This window comes from Rhinoraja longicauda, chromosome 8 (assembly GCF_053455715.1).
Source record: "Rhinoraja longicauda isolate Sanriku21f chromosome 8, sRhiLon1.1, whole genome shotgun sequence".
NCBI classification, from domain to species: Eukaryota; Metazoa; Chordata; class Chondrichthyes; order Rajiformes; family Arhynchobatidae; genus Rhinoraja; species Rhinoraja longicauda.
The window spans coordinates 36,149,118-36,166,785 of record NC_135960.1 but is presented as its reverse complement, the minus strand read 5'-3'; the positions used below and the strand labels follow the sequence as shown (position 1 = coordinate 36,166,785).

General features: G+C 40.3%; 1 protein-coding gene across 6 annotated transcripts in view; it reads right to left on the bottom strand.

Moving 5' to 3' along the window:
* Positions 1-17,668, bottom strand: part of plekhm3 (pleckstrin homology domain containing, family M, member 3) — a 90,565-nt gene that overhangs the window by 52,082 nt on the left and 20,815 nt on the right. For all 6 annotated transcript variants that reach the window (XM_078403653.1, XM_078403656.1, XM_078403652.1 and 3 more), the window contains one exon: positions 2,845-2,990. In XM_078403653.1, the coding sequence (XP_078259779.1) occupies positions 2,845-2,990 (146 nt within the window). The remainder of the gene's footprint in view (positions 1-2,844; positions 2,991-17,668) is intronic.

The following is a 17,668-nucleotide window of genomic DNA, read 5'->3' as shown; positions in this document are numbered from 1 at the left end:
TCTGATTAATACCCTGTCCATTCGGTTAGAACACCACTAGGATATGCACTCATTTAATAAAAAGAAACACTCACAATTTACCAACATGTGCTTTTCTACCTGTGAAGTAATTGTATTTAATCTTGTCATCTGACCACCAGAGGGAGTTGATAACAATAGAATCATAATATTTCTTAAAGGAGCCTTTCCCCGTCAAAGATTACAGCATTAGCGCAGACCAGCTGCTGTGGGACACTCTGCTCCACTTATTTAGAATGAGGGACTGTGCCTGCCAATTGTGGTGTTAATACTCAAATCCTCTGACTGAGGTCAATTTCTAGCTCTCTATTCCCTTCAGTCTAGCATGGACAATATGCTTTGGATATTATCCCTTTGTTCCTAGGGTTTCACTGCCTAACAACTGTACGAGAATGTGGCATCAAATTACAGGCAATGAGGTCCAACATGTTTGCAAGAGCCAATGGAATACCACCGATTAATGCAGAAGTTTCCTTTATTATCACTTTCTTCTGACTTTTACAAACCCCCAACCTGCTCACGTGCTACTTAGGTCAGTCACTACAATCAAGCACTATGGTTGCATTCAACCATTGTTCAACTAAGGTGGTTTTACTGACAACTCCACATTAAATAATGACACACCTGTCAAACACACAGATCCCTGGGTTACAGGTGAACTGACTTGTGGTTATATATTTTAAGCAGCTTTCAATATAGTAATAATGCATTTTTGTTTAGTATTCAGTGATGACTGGAGTATATATTCATTTAAATTATGGCTGGTGTTAGGTCAAGTATTCAATGAAATGAAAGAATTGTGGCAAGTGTACGTAGAATGATATGATGTTGGTTACTATAGAAAATGAACATTTCTGACATGGAAAAAAAATTGCTGATGGATAATTGTCAGGAACAGAACGCTTATGTAACCTCAGGACTGATGGGGCCACAGAGTGCAAACCAGGGCCAAGGCCCATTCTTTGAAAAACAGTCAGAAACAACTGAAAAAATTCAGCCTTGAAAAAATCAAAGTAAACATTTTTTGTAGATAGTCACATACGCACTATAAGAACTCTGGTCCTCCAAGGATTACAAGAAATCTTCAGGAAATACATTTTAACCTACTACAGAGAGCTCATTCAAACAAAATTATTTGTATTAGTAAAAAAAACTTTAAAAAAAATCTTTCTTTGAATAATTTTGTTTATGTTCTCAAAATACCAGCTATGAACTAAATAATATCAGTCAAGAATCAGTTTATTGAGGTTATCAAACAGTCCATTTGTTTTTCAATTGAAGTGAGAAAGCTACGTGTTAGGAGATTGGATGTTTTAAGTCACACTGATTGGATGTTATAAGTCACACACGGGGAGAGTAATTGGAAGGTAGACACAAAATGCTGGGGTAACTCAGCGGGACAGGCAGCATCTCTGGAGAGAAGGAATAGGTGACGTTTTGGGTCGCGACCCTTCTTCAGACAATGAGAGTAATGGGAGGCAGGAGGTCAGGTCTAAGAAGTAGGTTCAGTGTGCAAATTTATACCCCTCCAAGCTGAAAGTCTCCGAGTCAAGGCATGTTTTACAGTGGTGGCAACACAGTCAGCATGGCTTTGTGTATGGGAAATCGTGTTTTATGAATCAAACAAGAGTTAAAAAAAAAAAGAAGTCACGGAGAGGACTAATGAGAGCAGGGCGGTGGACATTGTCTATATACACTTTAGCAAGGACCTTGACATTGTCCGCATGATAGACTAGATTGGAAGGTTAGATCTCATGGAATACAAAGTGAACTTGTTAGTTGGATTCAAATTAACTTGTTGGAAGGAGTTAAAGGGCATTTGTGGAGAGTTGTTTTTCCTATTTGGAGACCTGTGTCCAGTGAAAGGCCACAGGGATCGGTGCCGGGTCCACTGGCATTTGCTATACACATTAACAATTTGGATGACAATGTAGTTAACATGGTAAGTAAATTTGCAGATGGAACCGAAATAATTAGTATAGTGCACAGTGAGGAAGAAAATCTTAGTTTACAACAGGATCTCAATCAGAAATTGGAATTTAACTCTGATAAACATGAGATGCTGCACATTGGTATGCTAAACTAGGGCAGGATTTACACAATAAATAGTAGAGCCCAGCAGTGTGTTGCAGAACAGAGAGATCTGACAGTACAGGCACATGGTTCCTTAAAAGTGGTGAATCACATGAATGGTGTTATGAAGAAGGCGTTTGGTACACTGATGTTCTGTACAGCTATAAAGAGAGTCATAAAGTCACAAAGCACGAAAACACAACTGGGAAGGCATATACACGGGGATCTCAGAGATGCTGATCATGACCACCTTCCAGTCCACTGATGTTGCTCTGTTTCTTCTATTATCCTTACTACTGTACTAATAAAAGTGTTTTGAATACCGTAGCTTAGTTTAGTTTAGAGATACAACGTGGAAACGTAGTGTCCATGCTGACCAATGATCACCCAACTTATTACAATCAGTAATAACGGACTCCATCTCCCCCCCACAGTGTAGTCCATTATAGCGAGAGTTTACTGTATTTGAATGATTAAAACTTTGATAGGTGGATTTCAAAGTGTGAAGTCAACAATTTTCAGCCAAAAATACAGAAGTCGCTTCCAAATAGTGAAAAGTTAGAAATGATAATAGTTTCAAAGGGACCTTGGAAATGAGGTTTAGAGATACGGTGTGGAATTGGTTGTAAAAAGATCATTTAAAATATCATGAAAAGAGCACACAAAATAATCAAAATGTGTTTCTACAAGGTGATAGTGGTTATGTTACATTTATCGCTACATTTCGCAAGAGGTTGCAAGGGAGTAACACACCTTGTGTTTGGCGGTGTCCCAGTTGTGAACGAGTCGAGCAGGGATCAGAAAGAGATCGTCCACGTGACATGATTGGCAATAGTACCAGCCACTGTAGGCACACACCTTGGCAATCCCATAGGACAAACCCACTGGTCGTTGACATCCTATTAAAATGAAACCAAAATTCTTGGATTAAAAAAAATAAAATTTTGCAAATACGAGTGGATCAGGCAGGATCTGAAGAAAGAGAGAGAGAGAGAGAGCAAAACAGAGTTAACACTTCTGATTGATGACTTTAGTTCTTGGAATTGTAAATGAAAAGTGACAGAAACAAAATTCAACTGCCTTCAATTAGTTTTTAAGGTCTCACAGAAGACCAAAATATCTGCTTTACTGATGTGTATGTATGGCTAACTATTGGAGTGAATACCAGCCAAGACTCCCCCAACGATCTTCAAATTAATGCCTTGAGATTTTTGCATTCACCCAAAGGGAAAACATGTACTTGATTTAACATCAAAATACTGCATCTCTGACAATGCAGCATTAGGTTGTTAGCAGGATTATGGGTTTGGACTTGTACCAACGGACATCCGCTGAAAACACTTCAGTCATACCAAAGTAAATCATTAATAGTGAGGTGGCTGACTAATCAGCAGTGATAAATGAATTGGCAGAAAACACTCTTCTGTGATGGATGAGATCTCGGGGGTAGATGGTAGGGGCCGGGGGTGGGGAGATGCCAAGATAGATCACCTGTTCAGGATTTTTGGCTGAACATGGTTGCAATGGCTTTTCCTAGCCTTGCTGAGAACAGAGAAGTTCTTCTTAGGTAGAAGATGGAGGAAGGTCCAGTGAGGGTAGATGGCCAGCCAGGGGAGTCCAAGAGGAGGAGATCCGCTGGAGACGGGAGAAGGGAGGTCTACAGTGATACCTACAGAGAAGTTCTTGGAGCTTTCTTCGTGCATTGGCTATTTGATGGTCCATCACCGTTCCTGACGATTCCAAATGAACATATATTTTTTTCCTGGAAAATATAGGCTGACGCTTCGATCCAGATACCATGAGTTTCACCGAGAACTCTTTGTTACTCTTTGCTACAATCAAGCCAGGAGATTAAATTGCACTCAATGAGGAATGCAGAAGGGAATCCTGAGAGCAGCATTAGGTAGATCTAAAATGTAATACCATACACGTAAAGAAGCAATGATGCACATACGGTTAATCAATTCCATAACCAACAAATATGATCCATGTTCTGTTGTCCAGTCATACCTTGTTAGGAACGGTGATGGACAATCAAACAACCAATGGAAGGAGAAAGCTTCAAGAACATCTTTGTTCTCAGCACAGCTACCTGAAGCCAATGCAACCATGTTCAGCCAGAAATACTGAGCAGGTGATCCATCTTGTTTTCTCCCTATCTCCAGCCCCCTATCTATCCACCCCCAAAATCTCTACGATCACAAACTATCTTCAGTCAATCCAATTCACTTCACTTGATAGCAAGAAACAATGGGTACAACAAAGGCTACAAGGCTGGGCAACATTCAAGATGCAGTGTCTAATGCAAAAAGAATTGCTCCTCTAGACAAGCTGTTCCTATACATTTGCAACACTGGCAACCATCAACAATGTGGAAAATCAGCCAGATCTGTCTCAAAAAGCAGGACAAATTCAATCTGGCTAAATACTGCCTAATTAATCCATCCTTAAACCACCAGCAAAGTGATGGAAGGTGGCATAGATATTGCCATCCAGTGCCACATTCTATAATATCATGCTCACTGATGTTCACTTGGTGTTTCACGATCAGCACTTGGCTCCAGGTCTTGGGCCCTACATGGACCAGAGGACTGATTCTTGAGGCCAAGGGGAGCTTTTATGACAAGGGGGGCACCTCGACAGGTGTGACATCTAGCTGCACAAGCAAAACTGAAATCAATGGGCCTCGAGGGAACAATATCACAATCAATGGTTGAAATTGTAGCTTGCACCATAGGAAATGGCGTGTCTGTTGTTGGTCACATAACTCTATTTCTGGACATCTCTGCAGATTCTACTCAGGGCACTGTCCTCAATACAACCATTTTCAACTGCCTCATCATTGACATTATTTCTATCATACCATATAAATTGAGGATGTTCATTGCGCAATGTTCAGCAAATAAACCAGTACATATTTACATGCAACATGTGAAGAATCTGGCATGGGCTGATAAGTGGCAAATCATGCCACAAATTTACCAGGGAATACCACATCCATTAAGAGTGTATAATCACCCATCCTTGACATGTAATGGCATTTCCATTCCTAAGTACCTATTCATTAACATCTCGGGGTCGGCACTGTCAAAGTATAGCCACATAAATATTGCAGCTACAAAAGCAGTTCCTGCATTGAATGACTAACCTGCTGATAGCCCCAATCCTTTCCATGATCTAGAGTATAAGAAACACAGAGGAATATTCTTTGTTTGCCTGGATGAGTACAGCTCCAACACCAGGCAGCACAAAACAGTCTGCTTGATTAGCACTCCTGCCCCCACCCTGATAATTCATTCTTTAAACTACTGATATATTGTGGTTGCTGTGTGTTCTACCTACTACTAAATGCACTGCAATTACCTTATGGGATGATTCTCATAAACCAGCACTTCTATGACTAAGGACAAAGGCATCAAATGCAGAGGAACACTGAAGGAGCTTCTTCCGTGGAAGGAACTGCAGCAGATCTAAAAAGTGGCTCACTTCAAAAGCAATTAAGGATAAATGCTGGCCCTGCTGGTGAAGCTCATATCCCAGTAAAACAGACAAGTATTTGCATCTTATCCCCCCCCCCCCCAGAGTCTTTAGAGATAATGCAAAGAAGATGTTCTTACAGCCGAGGTGCATGCTTTCAAAATTTTGTATCTGCTGCCCGATAGAAAAGAGGAAAAGAGATAATGATTGGGATGTGCATGGTCCCTGATTATGTTGGCTGATTTCCCGAGGCACCATGAAGTATTGATGGTCAACTAGGGTGAAAGGGGGATGGGGGAAGCCATTTTTTTGCGATGAACTGAGCTGCGTTCACAACACTCTGCAATTTCATACGGTCATGGGTGGAATAGCTGCTAAACCAAATTATGATACATCCGGATAGAATGTTTTAAACAGTGCCCTCCATAATGTTTGGGACAGACCCATCATTTATTTATTTGCCTCTGTACTCCACAATTTGAGATTTGTAATAGAAAAAAATCACATGTGGTTAAAGTGCACATTGCCAGTTTTTATTAAAGGCCAGTTTTATACATTTTGGTTTCACCATGTAGAAATTCTTTACAGCTGTGTTTATGCATAGTCCCCCAATTTCAGGGTACCATAATGTTTGGAACACATGGCTTCACAAGCGTTTGAAATTGCTCAGGTTTGTTTAATTGCCTCCTTAGTGCAGGTATAAGAGAGCTCTCAGCATCTAGTCTTTCCTCCAGTCTTTCCATCACCTTTGGAAACTTTTATTGCTGTTTATCAACATGTGGATTTATCAATGACCACTGTCCGCAGGAGACTTCATGAACAGAAATACAGAGGCTACACTGCAAGATGCAAACCGCTGGTTAGCTGCAAAAATAGGATGGCCAGGTTACAGTTTGTCAAGAAGTACTTAAAAGAGCAACCACAGTTCTGGAAAAAAGGTCTTGTGGACAGATGAGACAAAGATTAAGTTATATCAGAGTGATGGCAAGAGCAAAGTATGGAGGAGAGAAGAAACTGCCCAAGATCCAAAGCATACGTCCTCATCTGTGAAACACGGTGGTGGGGGTGTTATGGCCTGGGCATGCATGGCTGCTGAAGGTACTGGCTCACTTATCTTCATTGATGATACAACTGTTGATGGTAGCAGCATAATGAATTCTGAAATGTATAGACACATCCTATCTGCTCAAACAAATGCCTCAAAACTCATTGGTTCATTCTACAGCAAGACAATGATCCCAAACATACTGCTAAATCAACAAAGGAGTTTTTCAAAGCTAAAAAATGGTAAATTCTTGAGTGGCCAAGTCAATCACCCGATCTGAACCCAATTGAGCATGCCTTTTATATGCTGAAGAAAAACTGAAGGGGTCTAGCTCCAAAAACAAGCATAAGCTAAAGGTGGCTGCAACACAGGCCTAGCAGAGCATCACCAGAGAAGACACCCAGCAACTGGTGATGTCCATGAATCGCAGACTTCAAGGAGTCATTGCATGCAAAGGATATGCAACAAAATACTAAACATGACTACTTTCATTTACATGACATTGCTGTGTCCTAAACATTATGGTGCCCTGAAATGGGGGGGGGGGGGGACGATGTATAAACACTACTGTAATTTCAGCCATGATCATGGTGAATGGCGGTGCTGGCTCGAAGGGCTGAATGGCCTACTCCTGCACCTATTGTCTAATGTCTAATTTCTACATGGTGAAACCAAAATGTATAAAAATGGCCTTTATTAAAATGCGCACTTTAACCACATGTAATTTTGTTTCTATTACAAATCTCAAATTGTGGAGTACAGAGGCAAATAAATAAATGATAGGTCCTTGTCCTAAATATTATGGAGGGCACTGTATAGGTCATCTGTGTAAATTGGAGAGAGTAGTTGGAGATATGTTGAATTTATTTAGTTTCCTGACGAAGGCAAGGCATTAATGTGCTTTCATGGCCATAGCTTCAATGTGGTTGGATCAGGCCAAATTGTTGGTGATTTTTGCATCTAGGTACTTGAAACGACCACAGTACCCACCATATTATTCATCCAGAATGAAATAAAACTCCAGAGCTCTTGTCCTTCAATAATATTGTCACTTCACATTTCATCCCAGTATGTTAACAATACACCTTGTTTGGAATATCTGAACAATGCATGCACAGCCTCACCAGTCAGTATTGTAATGGATGACTGGACCTCCAAGAACAAATCCACCTCCAATACTGCTTCACCAATACAAACAAAATAAGCAAGGTAATAATACAGTGCTGACCATCATCACAGTAACTGCATAACAAGAGAGATAAAACTACCGCTGTATAAATAAACTGACAAGTTAGTTGTAAAGCACAACAGAAATAGAGGCAAGCTATAGTTTAACTGCTTAACAGATAAAGACTTTCCATTAGTAGTAAGGCAGTAGGTCTCAGAGCATCGCTGTTCACAGCTGTGATAACAAACATGTCACTGCACAATGGCTTCAGACCCCACCCAATTGTATCCCTTCATCGTCTGGCAGTCACAAAGTCAAAACATCTAACCACACCTCATTTTTGGCTACTATTCAAGGGCCTACTACAGTTAAATGGATAAGGACAGGTCTGTGCTGAACTGTGCGCACCTCCATGATCAAACATCCTAACAAATCTTAATCAAGAGCAAGAGCTGCTTGTGTTAGAAAAAGCGATGGGGTGCCAGGGGTGCTAATGCATTGCAAATCGCTAAATCGATTCAAATTTCATGGGTGCGAGGACACAAATCCATACATGTAACTTTCACAGAATAGTTTAATCTGTTCTAAATTTGAAAATTGGTGCTCTTCTGGTTAGACAGGCAAATTTCACAGATTTATACAGCCATTTTGGCCCATTTAATTTGCTTCAGCTCTTTGGTGCCACCTCCTTGTTGTACCCCATAACGTTGAAGGGAAATTAAGGAGGGATTTTTAAACATCTGACTACATTTTCTTCTCTCACCCCTCCAGGCAGTGCATTCCTGATCACTGTTAACTCCTCCCAGCTGCTTTGACAATTATTTTAAATCTGTACCTTCTGGAATGTGCTAAATGACGAGCATTCTGAGTGTAGCATTGAGAAGGTGCTGCACTGTTGGACCTCCGCTTTCCAGATGAATCGATGAATACATTCAACTTCTCAGTTGGGAATGAAAGATCCATTATATTATTTTGAAGAAAAATACAGACAATTCAACTTGATGTGCTCGCCGATATTTACTCCTGAGCTCTAGATTATCAGGTCATTACTGCATTGCAGAATTTAGGATCTACCTGTGCACAAATAGGTTGTCCCATCACCAACCACAATAATAATCACAGTTCGGATACCTTAAAGGCATGACAAAAACATTTATCTCATGGAAGTCTTAATTAAAAATCCTTTTGATATTAGTGGATGTTCACTGCAACAACAGCAAGCAGTTGGACATCAATATCAGGAGACAAAGGTTCGCCTCACTTGACTTTAATCCGTAAAATGGGAAGGGCATCTTTTAGGCTCCAAGGTGGGAGCTTTTAAAACACACACAAAAATGTAAGGAACCTGCGTCACATCAATAAGAGAAATGAATCACAGTACATCAAAGAGCCATCACGTTCAAAGTAACTTGCCTCTGGAGTTCAGCAATCCCCTTTTAACAATTGCTGCCAGATGGTGAATGGGGATAGGAATAGGGGAAAAACAAAAATCATTAAGTTGTATATAGTCTACACTGACACATTGTATGTTTCTTTTTTTTCCTAATCAGATGTGCAGCACTTTGGTCAACGTGGGTTGTTTTTAAATGTGCTATACAAATAAAATTGACTTGACTTGACTTGACTTGACGACATTCAATGTTACTGGGCAGTATTTTACTACTACACCAAGATATGTTTTTACATATGTTTAATAATCTAAATTATTGTTTAAGTTACACATACACAATAACAGTGGATATTGCTACGGATGGATTGCAACGTGCCATTACTGAACTAACCTAGGAATTTGTGAGCTGGAATTTGTTCATGATTACTTTGGCTCTCATTCTATCAGATCGCCACATAGTGTATGACTGGCGGCAGCCTATTCTTAGATGTAGGTTCACCAGCTATTCTGAAATAACTACCCATTCCTTGTAGGAAAAGGCTGCCCCACAATGCCTCAGGAATCCACAGGTTACCCCTTCACCATTCGGGAATTTTAGGATTGTTCCTCTTCAACTTAAACAGATGTTGCAGGATTTCTTTGGAGCTGTACTTATTTCATCTTGAGTGATCAAGGAGTCGCATGTACTAGTTTTCAGTAATGCCTGTTCTATTCAGCATTCTATGCCATGCATCACGGTGCTTGAATAGCATGGCTAAGTTTTTTTTCTCGCTACCACCATGTCTGAATTGCATTATACAACTACTTATTTACATAGATCTTGGAAATGGAGAGAAGAAACACCACAAAGGAAGTCGTTGCTTTGATGTTACATTCAAAAGCAATGCAGGATGAGAAATGTATTCACTCTCGGGTACTAATTAGTCCTGTTTGTTACATGAATGGGAAAGTCTCAGTACCTCACCAACAGGAAGACAGTCTACCTACAGTGAAGAGGCTGGAGAGTGTGCACTCCCTGTCCAGACCATACAGCCTTTTGTAATATTTCCCAGGGTCAGGGTTCGATTAGTGTTAAAGAATGGTACATTGAATCAGACTAAAAAATAAGGGAGTAGGAGGGGGTAGTGGGGGTAGAGAGAAGGAATTGGGACAAAGCTTTGTTCGGCCAAAGCTTTATTTAACAACACAGGCTTCAAACGGAACATTTTTAACCTTGAATCCTTCAGAGTGACATCATTCGTAGAGAGAGGTTGCTTTCTCCCATCCCATCCTTTATAGCATTTCTCAATGCATTCTCAAAATACTGCTTAACATCAATCCAAATTCAAAGTACCGACAAACTGATTTCAGTTGGAAACAGTACCAATTAAAGGAGGTTGTACGAAAAAAATATATATATATATGATTTAAAAAAAACAAAAACTACATTTTGAATATCAAGTGCATAGAAATCTATTGGTCACAAATCACCCCCCAAAGACTAGAAATAACAATGGACCATCCAAAAAAATCATGACCTACAGAATAGATGGTGGTGAAAAGAGAAATCCAGCAACCTGGCAAATACCATGATATGCACAGGTTTTTAAAAAATTGTTACAACAATTTATGTCTCAAACACATAAGCTAACAGCCAAGAACAGAAAATAACTCAAGGACAGAAAGTCAATCAGCACCCTCTGGAAAAACCCCCCACCTTTAATAGCTGCTCATCAGAAATAGAAATTGCATCTTTGGCGTGACGGTCCCCAAATAAATGTCATCTTAGTGCTACGCACTTGGCAAATGCTCAAAAGGCTGCAAATTAGCTGAAAATCAACGACTCATGGAGCAGTTGGTATTGATTTATTATTGGCATGGTTGTGTGGACTGGGCTACATCGACAGCTCTCTGCAATTTCTTGCAGTCTTGAGCAGAGCAATTGACAAACCTGGTTTTGGTGCATCCTGATAGAATGCTTTCTCTGGTGAATCTATAGAAATTGGCCAGTCAATGAAAACAGACTGAATCTGAGGAAGAAGAGGCATCGGTGTGCTTTATTAGCCATGGTGCAAATTATTGGTGATATTTACACCATGGAACTTGAAGATCTTGACCATCTCCTCTTCATTAACCATGAGCTGACTGGGACGTGTACCCGCCAGTCATTAATTTCAAGCCAGCAGACAGAGTTCATGGAAGCTAAGCACCAAGTCATTCTTATCCGCTTCACTGTGACCCCCACTGCTTCCTCCCATTCTGACAATCACAATCCATGTTTGAACCCTGAGAAATATGGAAAGGTATCCAAATTTTGGGAACTGCCTCTGAGTTAAGGTAGCTATTGATGACGAGATTTACCACCGACTGCAGTGCAGTGCATATCCCGCAAATGACTGGTAAAAGACTTCCAATCAGCACCAAGCTCATGGTCTACTATGCAGCAATGATCTCTGCTTCTGTTGATATTTGAGGCATGGAAAATGTTTAATACCATCATATCTCCACAAAATTCTCCAAATCCAATGGGAAGATAGCAAATTAATGCCACAGTTCTCACACATCAATACTCTGAGCATCAAGGCTCTCATCAAGCTCAACAAGCTCCTGTGGGCAGGCCACGTGATACATATGTTCAGCTACCTTGCTTTTCTTTGGCACTGGATGGAAAGCAACAGAATGTAGCTTATTGTCTTAAGTGGTCTTCTTAAAGCAAGTGGGAACCTCAGAATGCAGTAGTGAGAGGATAAAGAAGTCCACAAATACCCCTGCCAGCTGGTCGTGCAGGTTCTGCGGATAAGGAAAGCGCACACAATTCCGAGCTCTGCTAAGCCAAAGATTTCCAAGAGTGCATGCTCAAAGTCTCCTTGAAAAGAAGCATCATTGTTTCCAATTCATGGGAATTCCTAGTCCACAGCCATGCAAACATGGAGGAGCAGCATACAGGAGGCTATGATTACCTACAATTCCTGTGATGGGAGCATAAGGAGCATTGATCAGTGGAGGGAATACAACATCCCAAACAACCCACTCACTCAACCTGTAAACCACTATCTGCTCTCACCTATGGCAAAGTCCATGATTAAGATATTTCATCCTAAAGAAAGAGGGGAAAATAGCAAGCAGCCAAGATATTTTGATTCCATTCTATGGTGCAATGCTAAATCTTACTGAAGAAGTTTATGACAATAGACAATAGATGCAGGATTAGGCCATTCGGCCCTTCGAGCAAGCACCACCATTCAATGTGATCATGGCTGATCATTCACAATCAGTACCCCGTTCCTGCCTTCTCCCCATACATCCCCTTTGGCAAAGGATATACAGTTCCTGTGTATTAAAGTCTTGCTTCGCTGATAGCATTGAATTCCACTGGACTTCATAACTTCCCAAAATATAATTTTATACAAGAGCATTCTAAATACCACTTCCAGTTGTACCTCCTATTTGCGCTGACATATCCATGTAACATCTTAATTCAACAATGCACTGCCATCAACATGTGGGAACTGCATTTGTCTTAGATAAGCACTTTCACAGTGAGCATCAAATTACTCAATATGAAGCCAGGGTTTTTGAGCAAGAGAAATAGCTAGAATCATTGCTGGTCATATTGAAGGTTGAGATGTGTAAGAAGGAACTGTAGATGCTGGTTTAAACCCGAAGAAGGATCTTGACCCGAAACATCACCATTCCTTCTCTCCAGAGATGCTGTCTGACCTGCTGAGTTACTCCAGCTTTTTGAGTCTATCTGAAGGCTGAGATGTTCCTCTAGTGCATTTTCCAGCAAGTAATGATCCTGTAGGTCAAGGTATGAAGAAGCAGGCAATGCATGAATCCACCAGAGGTATGGCAACTCTCAAACCAATTTGTCGTGGTCCGAAGACTCAACTGTTACTTGAACTTAAGTCCTGTACACTCATTAAAAAGAGCAGTGATCATGGTATCTTCTCCGGAAAACAGCAGTATGTAGCTCATAATGATCGCCACCACCAATTCCTTTCTATTCCTTAGTCAATGTTGTATCTATGTTCTTCAACCTCTATTATTGTTAAAATATGACACGATCTCTAATTTTATTGAGAGCAATGAGTTCAAAAGAGAGGATATTATAAAGTATCATTAAAAAAAACACTAGTTAGTCATTAACTGGAGGGGGGTGTTGTTCATTTTTGGGCACTGCACTTTAGGAAGAAAGTTAAGGCCTTGGAGACATTTGCTTAAACTTGCATCCCTGTTACCCATTATGTTAAGTGACTGGAAAAGCTGTTCTCCTTGGAGAAGAGAAATAAAGAGTATTTATGGGTATTCAGTACTATATAATGCTTTGACAGAGCAAGATAGTCAAGATGATGAGGAAGCTGTTTGAATAGTTTAGGAAAGCAAATTTTGTTCAATGAGAACTAGCAAGCTTTCATTGTCTGTAATATATTGCCCGAAAGGGTGATGGAACGGTAACATTTTAAAGAGAACTGATTAAATTTTTGAAAGGAAAATATATAGGATTTTGAAGAAATGGCAGAGGAGTCAAACGGCCTTCTTCGTCCTTTAATCATATCAAGATTCTGAAAAATAAGTTCAGTGTGCGTTCACATAGTCAGGTTTACGTAGTCAGAATGGTTAGATTGAAAACACATAGTTAAGACTCCAGAGCTACGGGAAGGGAGTGCTGCACTGTTGAAGGATTATCCTATGACATGTTGTCAGGAAAGTTGGAATTTCCAAAATCTAACATTTAACTCCTTCACCCAACAACAACTTGGAGGAATTCATCTCAGGATCAGAAACCAGCCATTTAGAACTGAGACAATTCTCTACCTCAGGGTGTTATGGATGTTCAATTGTTAAGTTCGTTCAAGGATGAGACCAACAGATATTTGAGCACGTAGCAAGATGAAGAACACGGGGACCACTGCATTGCTCTTTCCATTCAGTCTCCAAAGACGTACAGGTTTGTAGGTAAATTGGCTTGGTGTAAATATAAAATTGTCCCCAGTGTGTGTTGGATAGTGCCTGTATCCGTGCTGTATCTCTAAACTAAACTAAACTAATATATATTATGGCAGAGGGTCAAACCAGGGATATTGTCCATGGTAGAACAGATAACTGATCACCACCAGAATCATCTATAAAACGTGGAATGGTCTGGTGGCCTCTTTGGGTTTAATTCCTAGCAAAAGTCAGTAAACCTCTGGAGAAAAGGAGGTGGTTAATGTGGCTGAGAGAGGGCCAGCAAATAATTCAGAGAGAGGAAAATACCTCTTCATTATTAATTTAAAAAGGAAATTTTTGTAACTAGAATAAATACGAGTCAGAGGTTGGAACTTACTCAAATAAAATAGGATTGAAAGAAAGTTAAATGCTTAAGATAGTCACATTAACTAGGCTTGCACTTGCACGAGTGCAGTGAACGGAGGGATAATCTAATTGACCTTTTGATGAAGGCATTGTATAGAGAAAAAAAACCTATTTCCTTTGGAAACAGAATCTAAAACTAGTGGGCATTACTTTAAAATTAGAACCAGGCTGCGAAAGAATGATGTCAGGGTGCATCTCTTCACCCACAGGGTAGTGGGAATCTGGAACACCACACTCTAAAACATAGATGTATTTTTTTGTAAGTTTCAAAATTTAAATGGCAGATATTTTTCCAGACAAAAACATTTAGTACAGAATTGAGGTAAATAGAGGAATAGATCAGGTAGATGCACAGAGTCTCTTGCCCAGAGTAGGTGAATCAAAGACCAGTGGACATAGGATTAAGGTGAAGGGGAAAAGATTTAATAGGAATTTGAGGGGTAACTTTTTCACACAAAGGGTGGTGGGTGTATAGAACAAGCTGCCAGAGGAGGGAGTTGAGGCAAGGACTATCCCAACATTTAAGAAACAGTTAGATAGGTAAATGGATAGGACAGGTTTGGAGGGATATGGACCAAACACGGGCAGGTGGGACTAGTATAGCTGGGACATGTTGGCTGGTGTGGGCAAGTTGGGCTGAAGGGCCTGTTTCACTCTATGGCTCAAAATGAGTGGAATTGGTATATGTATAAGCTATGATGTGACTGAATGGCCAAACAGGGTTGAGGGGCTGAACAGCCTCCTGTTATTAGAAATTACTCAAAACACCAGTGCAGAGGGTTAATAAACAATGCAGTTCCCAGCAGCTTAACTCAACTGACCTGAATAATTCAGCACACATATTACCTTAACATAAACGTTGCTCACAAATGATGTTACTCGTGGCTCCAAATGCTGACATGCTGATTCAACAATGACACAAAAAAAGCAACAAAACACGACAGCCCACATCCTGTCACTCTATACCACTAATGATGTTTAAGCGTCAATCAACTGACTGATGGGGACGTAGCCCACACATCTTGCATTACAATTTAAATAGCTTTTACTAAATAAATAACACATGCCTTGAGGTGCCATTGCTGGGATTAGATTTACTTCAAAAATAGCTTTGCCATCCACTGGCCTGGTTGGAACTTGTAGAATGAGACAGTTATTACTGTAGCTTTAATGGTCTTCCTGGCACTTTCTTTTAATTTCGGCACTGTCACTGCCACTTTCTGGCCTCAATTTGTCAAGCTACACAATGCGGGAATTGTTTGGCCAGTACGGTCTCAATTAGACATGGCTTTTGGCGTATTATTTGCCATTCAGGCGCAGTACAATGGAAGTAATTACAGGAATCTGTGCTGAGGGGCTAAGGAATTCAAAGTTTTAAGAAAACGTGTTTTTTTCCCCTCTCCCCTCACTCCCATACAACTTAACTGGCTGCCTTCTTGCTTAATTCATTGACAAAAGTGACAGGACTGCTCTTGTCAATTCTGAGAGGTCAGCTGATAAATGGATGAGGGGCGAGATAGTTGAATTCAAGCAACGACCCTGGGTCATTGGTTCTGCAATTACCTGCCCGAATCCTGACAGGTGTGTGAAAGTAAGGAATGCAGCAGCAATGTGAAAGGAAAATCAAATAGAAGGTAAGAAAGGTTCCAGTGTCAGGTATAGTTTAAGCTTCTATTAATTTGCTATTATAAAAAATTAACTGCATTAGGCAGTTGTGAAGAAATGAGAGTTTATAAAGTTCACAATTTAATTTAGTCACCCATAAGAGATATCTATCCACTACGCAAATTCACAACAACGCTGTTTAATCAACTGTTACTTTAACACTACAATCCATTTCCACATTGCTTTCAGTAAGAAAACCAAGGCCCAACGTCATCAGGTAAAATCCAGCCATGGCTCAGACTCCAGAATCAAACGCCCATGGGTTCAAGTCCCAATCGAAGGATCTGAACATATGGCTGACATTCCCAGAGCAGAGACAGTGCTGCAGTTTGTGACTCCACTCTTCAGAAGAAACAATAAACTCCCTTAGCTGGATGTAACAAATCCTACTGCACTAAGCTGAAGAGCAGAGTACATGCTCCAGTGTTTTAGCTAATGTTTTTGAAACAACATCCAAAAAGACTTACAAAACACTGTGTCTCTGCTTTGTGCATTTTGGCTGGATCATTTCCTATGTTGGCTATGTGAACCCTACAGACGTACTTTATTGTCTTCAAAATGTTGAGAAGACCTTTTTAAACAAAATTGCTAAGAAAATAGGAAGCAGTTATATATGACACCTGTTGTTTTAAAAAGTTTTAAATGTTTAGAGATATCCAATTCTATGTCCTTATGATGCAGAATTCCCAATCAGTGTCATGAGGAAATAGTTAAGAACAGAAATACTGAGTCCAGTTTCCCAAGAATACACCAGACATTTACTAATGCCACTAGCAGACATCCGCAAAAAGGATGAGAGGTAGCAAACCTATGCTGACTAGATACTAGGTCGCAACCCAAAATAACCACCACCTCTTTGCCTCCGCAGATGTTGCTCAACCCGCTAAGCACTTCTAGCAGTTTGTTTTTGCTTCGACCCATGGTTAGCTTTAAGCAATAGTTCTCTGTGCACTAGGATTTGGATTAAGAATGCCAGACACCGCAGTTTACACAAGTTAAATACAAAAGTGTTGATTTTCAGTCTGGAACTAGATTTACACCTTAGCCCTGAAAGTTAAACAAAAGCATTTAACCTTGCTGGCAGTGTGCTCACTGTGACAATTAATGCAATTCTAATGTATGGTATAGAATAAATAAGGCAAAAATAAGTTGCTTCATTCCTTTCTTTTTATATACAACCTTTGAAGATGGTATTGCCTTCTTCTTAAACAGTGCATCAAAATCACAAATGACTTGCTTTTGTTCTGGGTCTATGGTTTCGGAGGAGCTGATGGAACCATTATTGCTACCACAGGTTGCACAGAAGATGCCTGATGGGATGGATGGGTAAGTAGTTTTGGAGATGTACTCTTTCTGGCCTTTATGCTGGGCTCCTATGTTCTTCTAATAAATGGACACAGTCCCGATCCCAAATGTTCCTTCTCTACTTTGAGCAGTCTGGAGCTAGGGATTCCACAGAGAGCATCACATGGGTGTGTGTTCCTAGCTTCAGTGC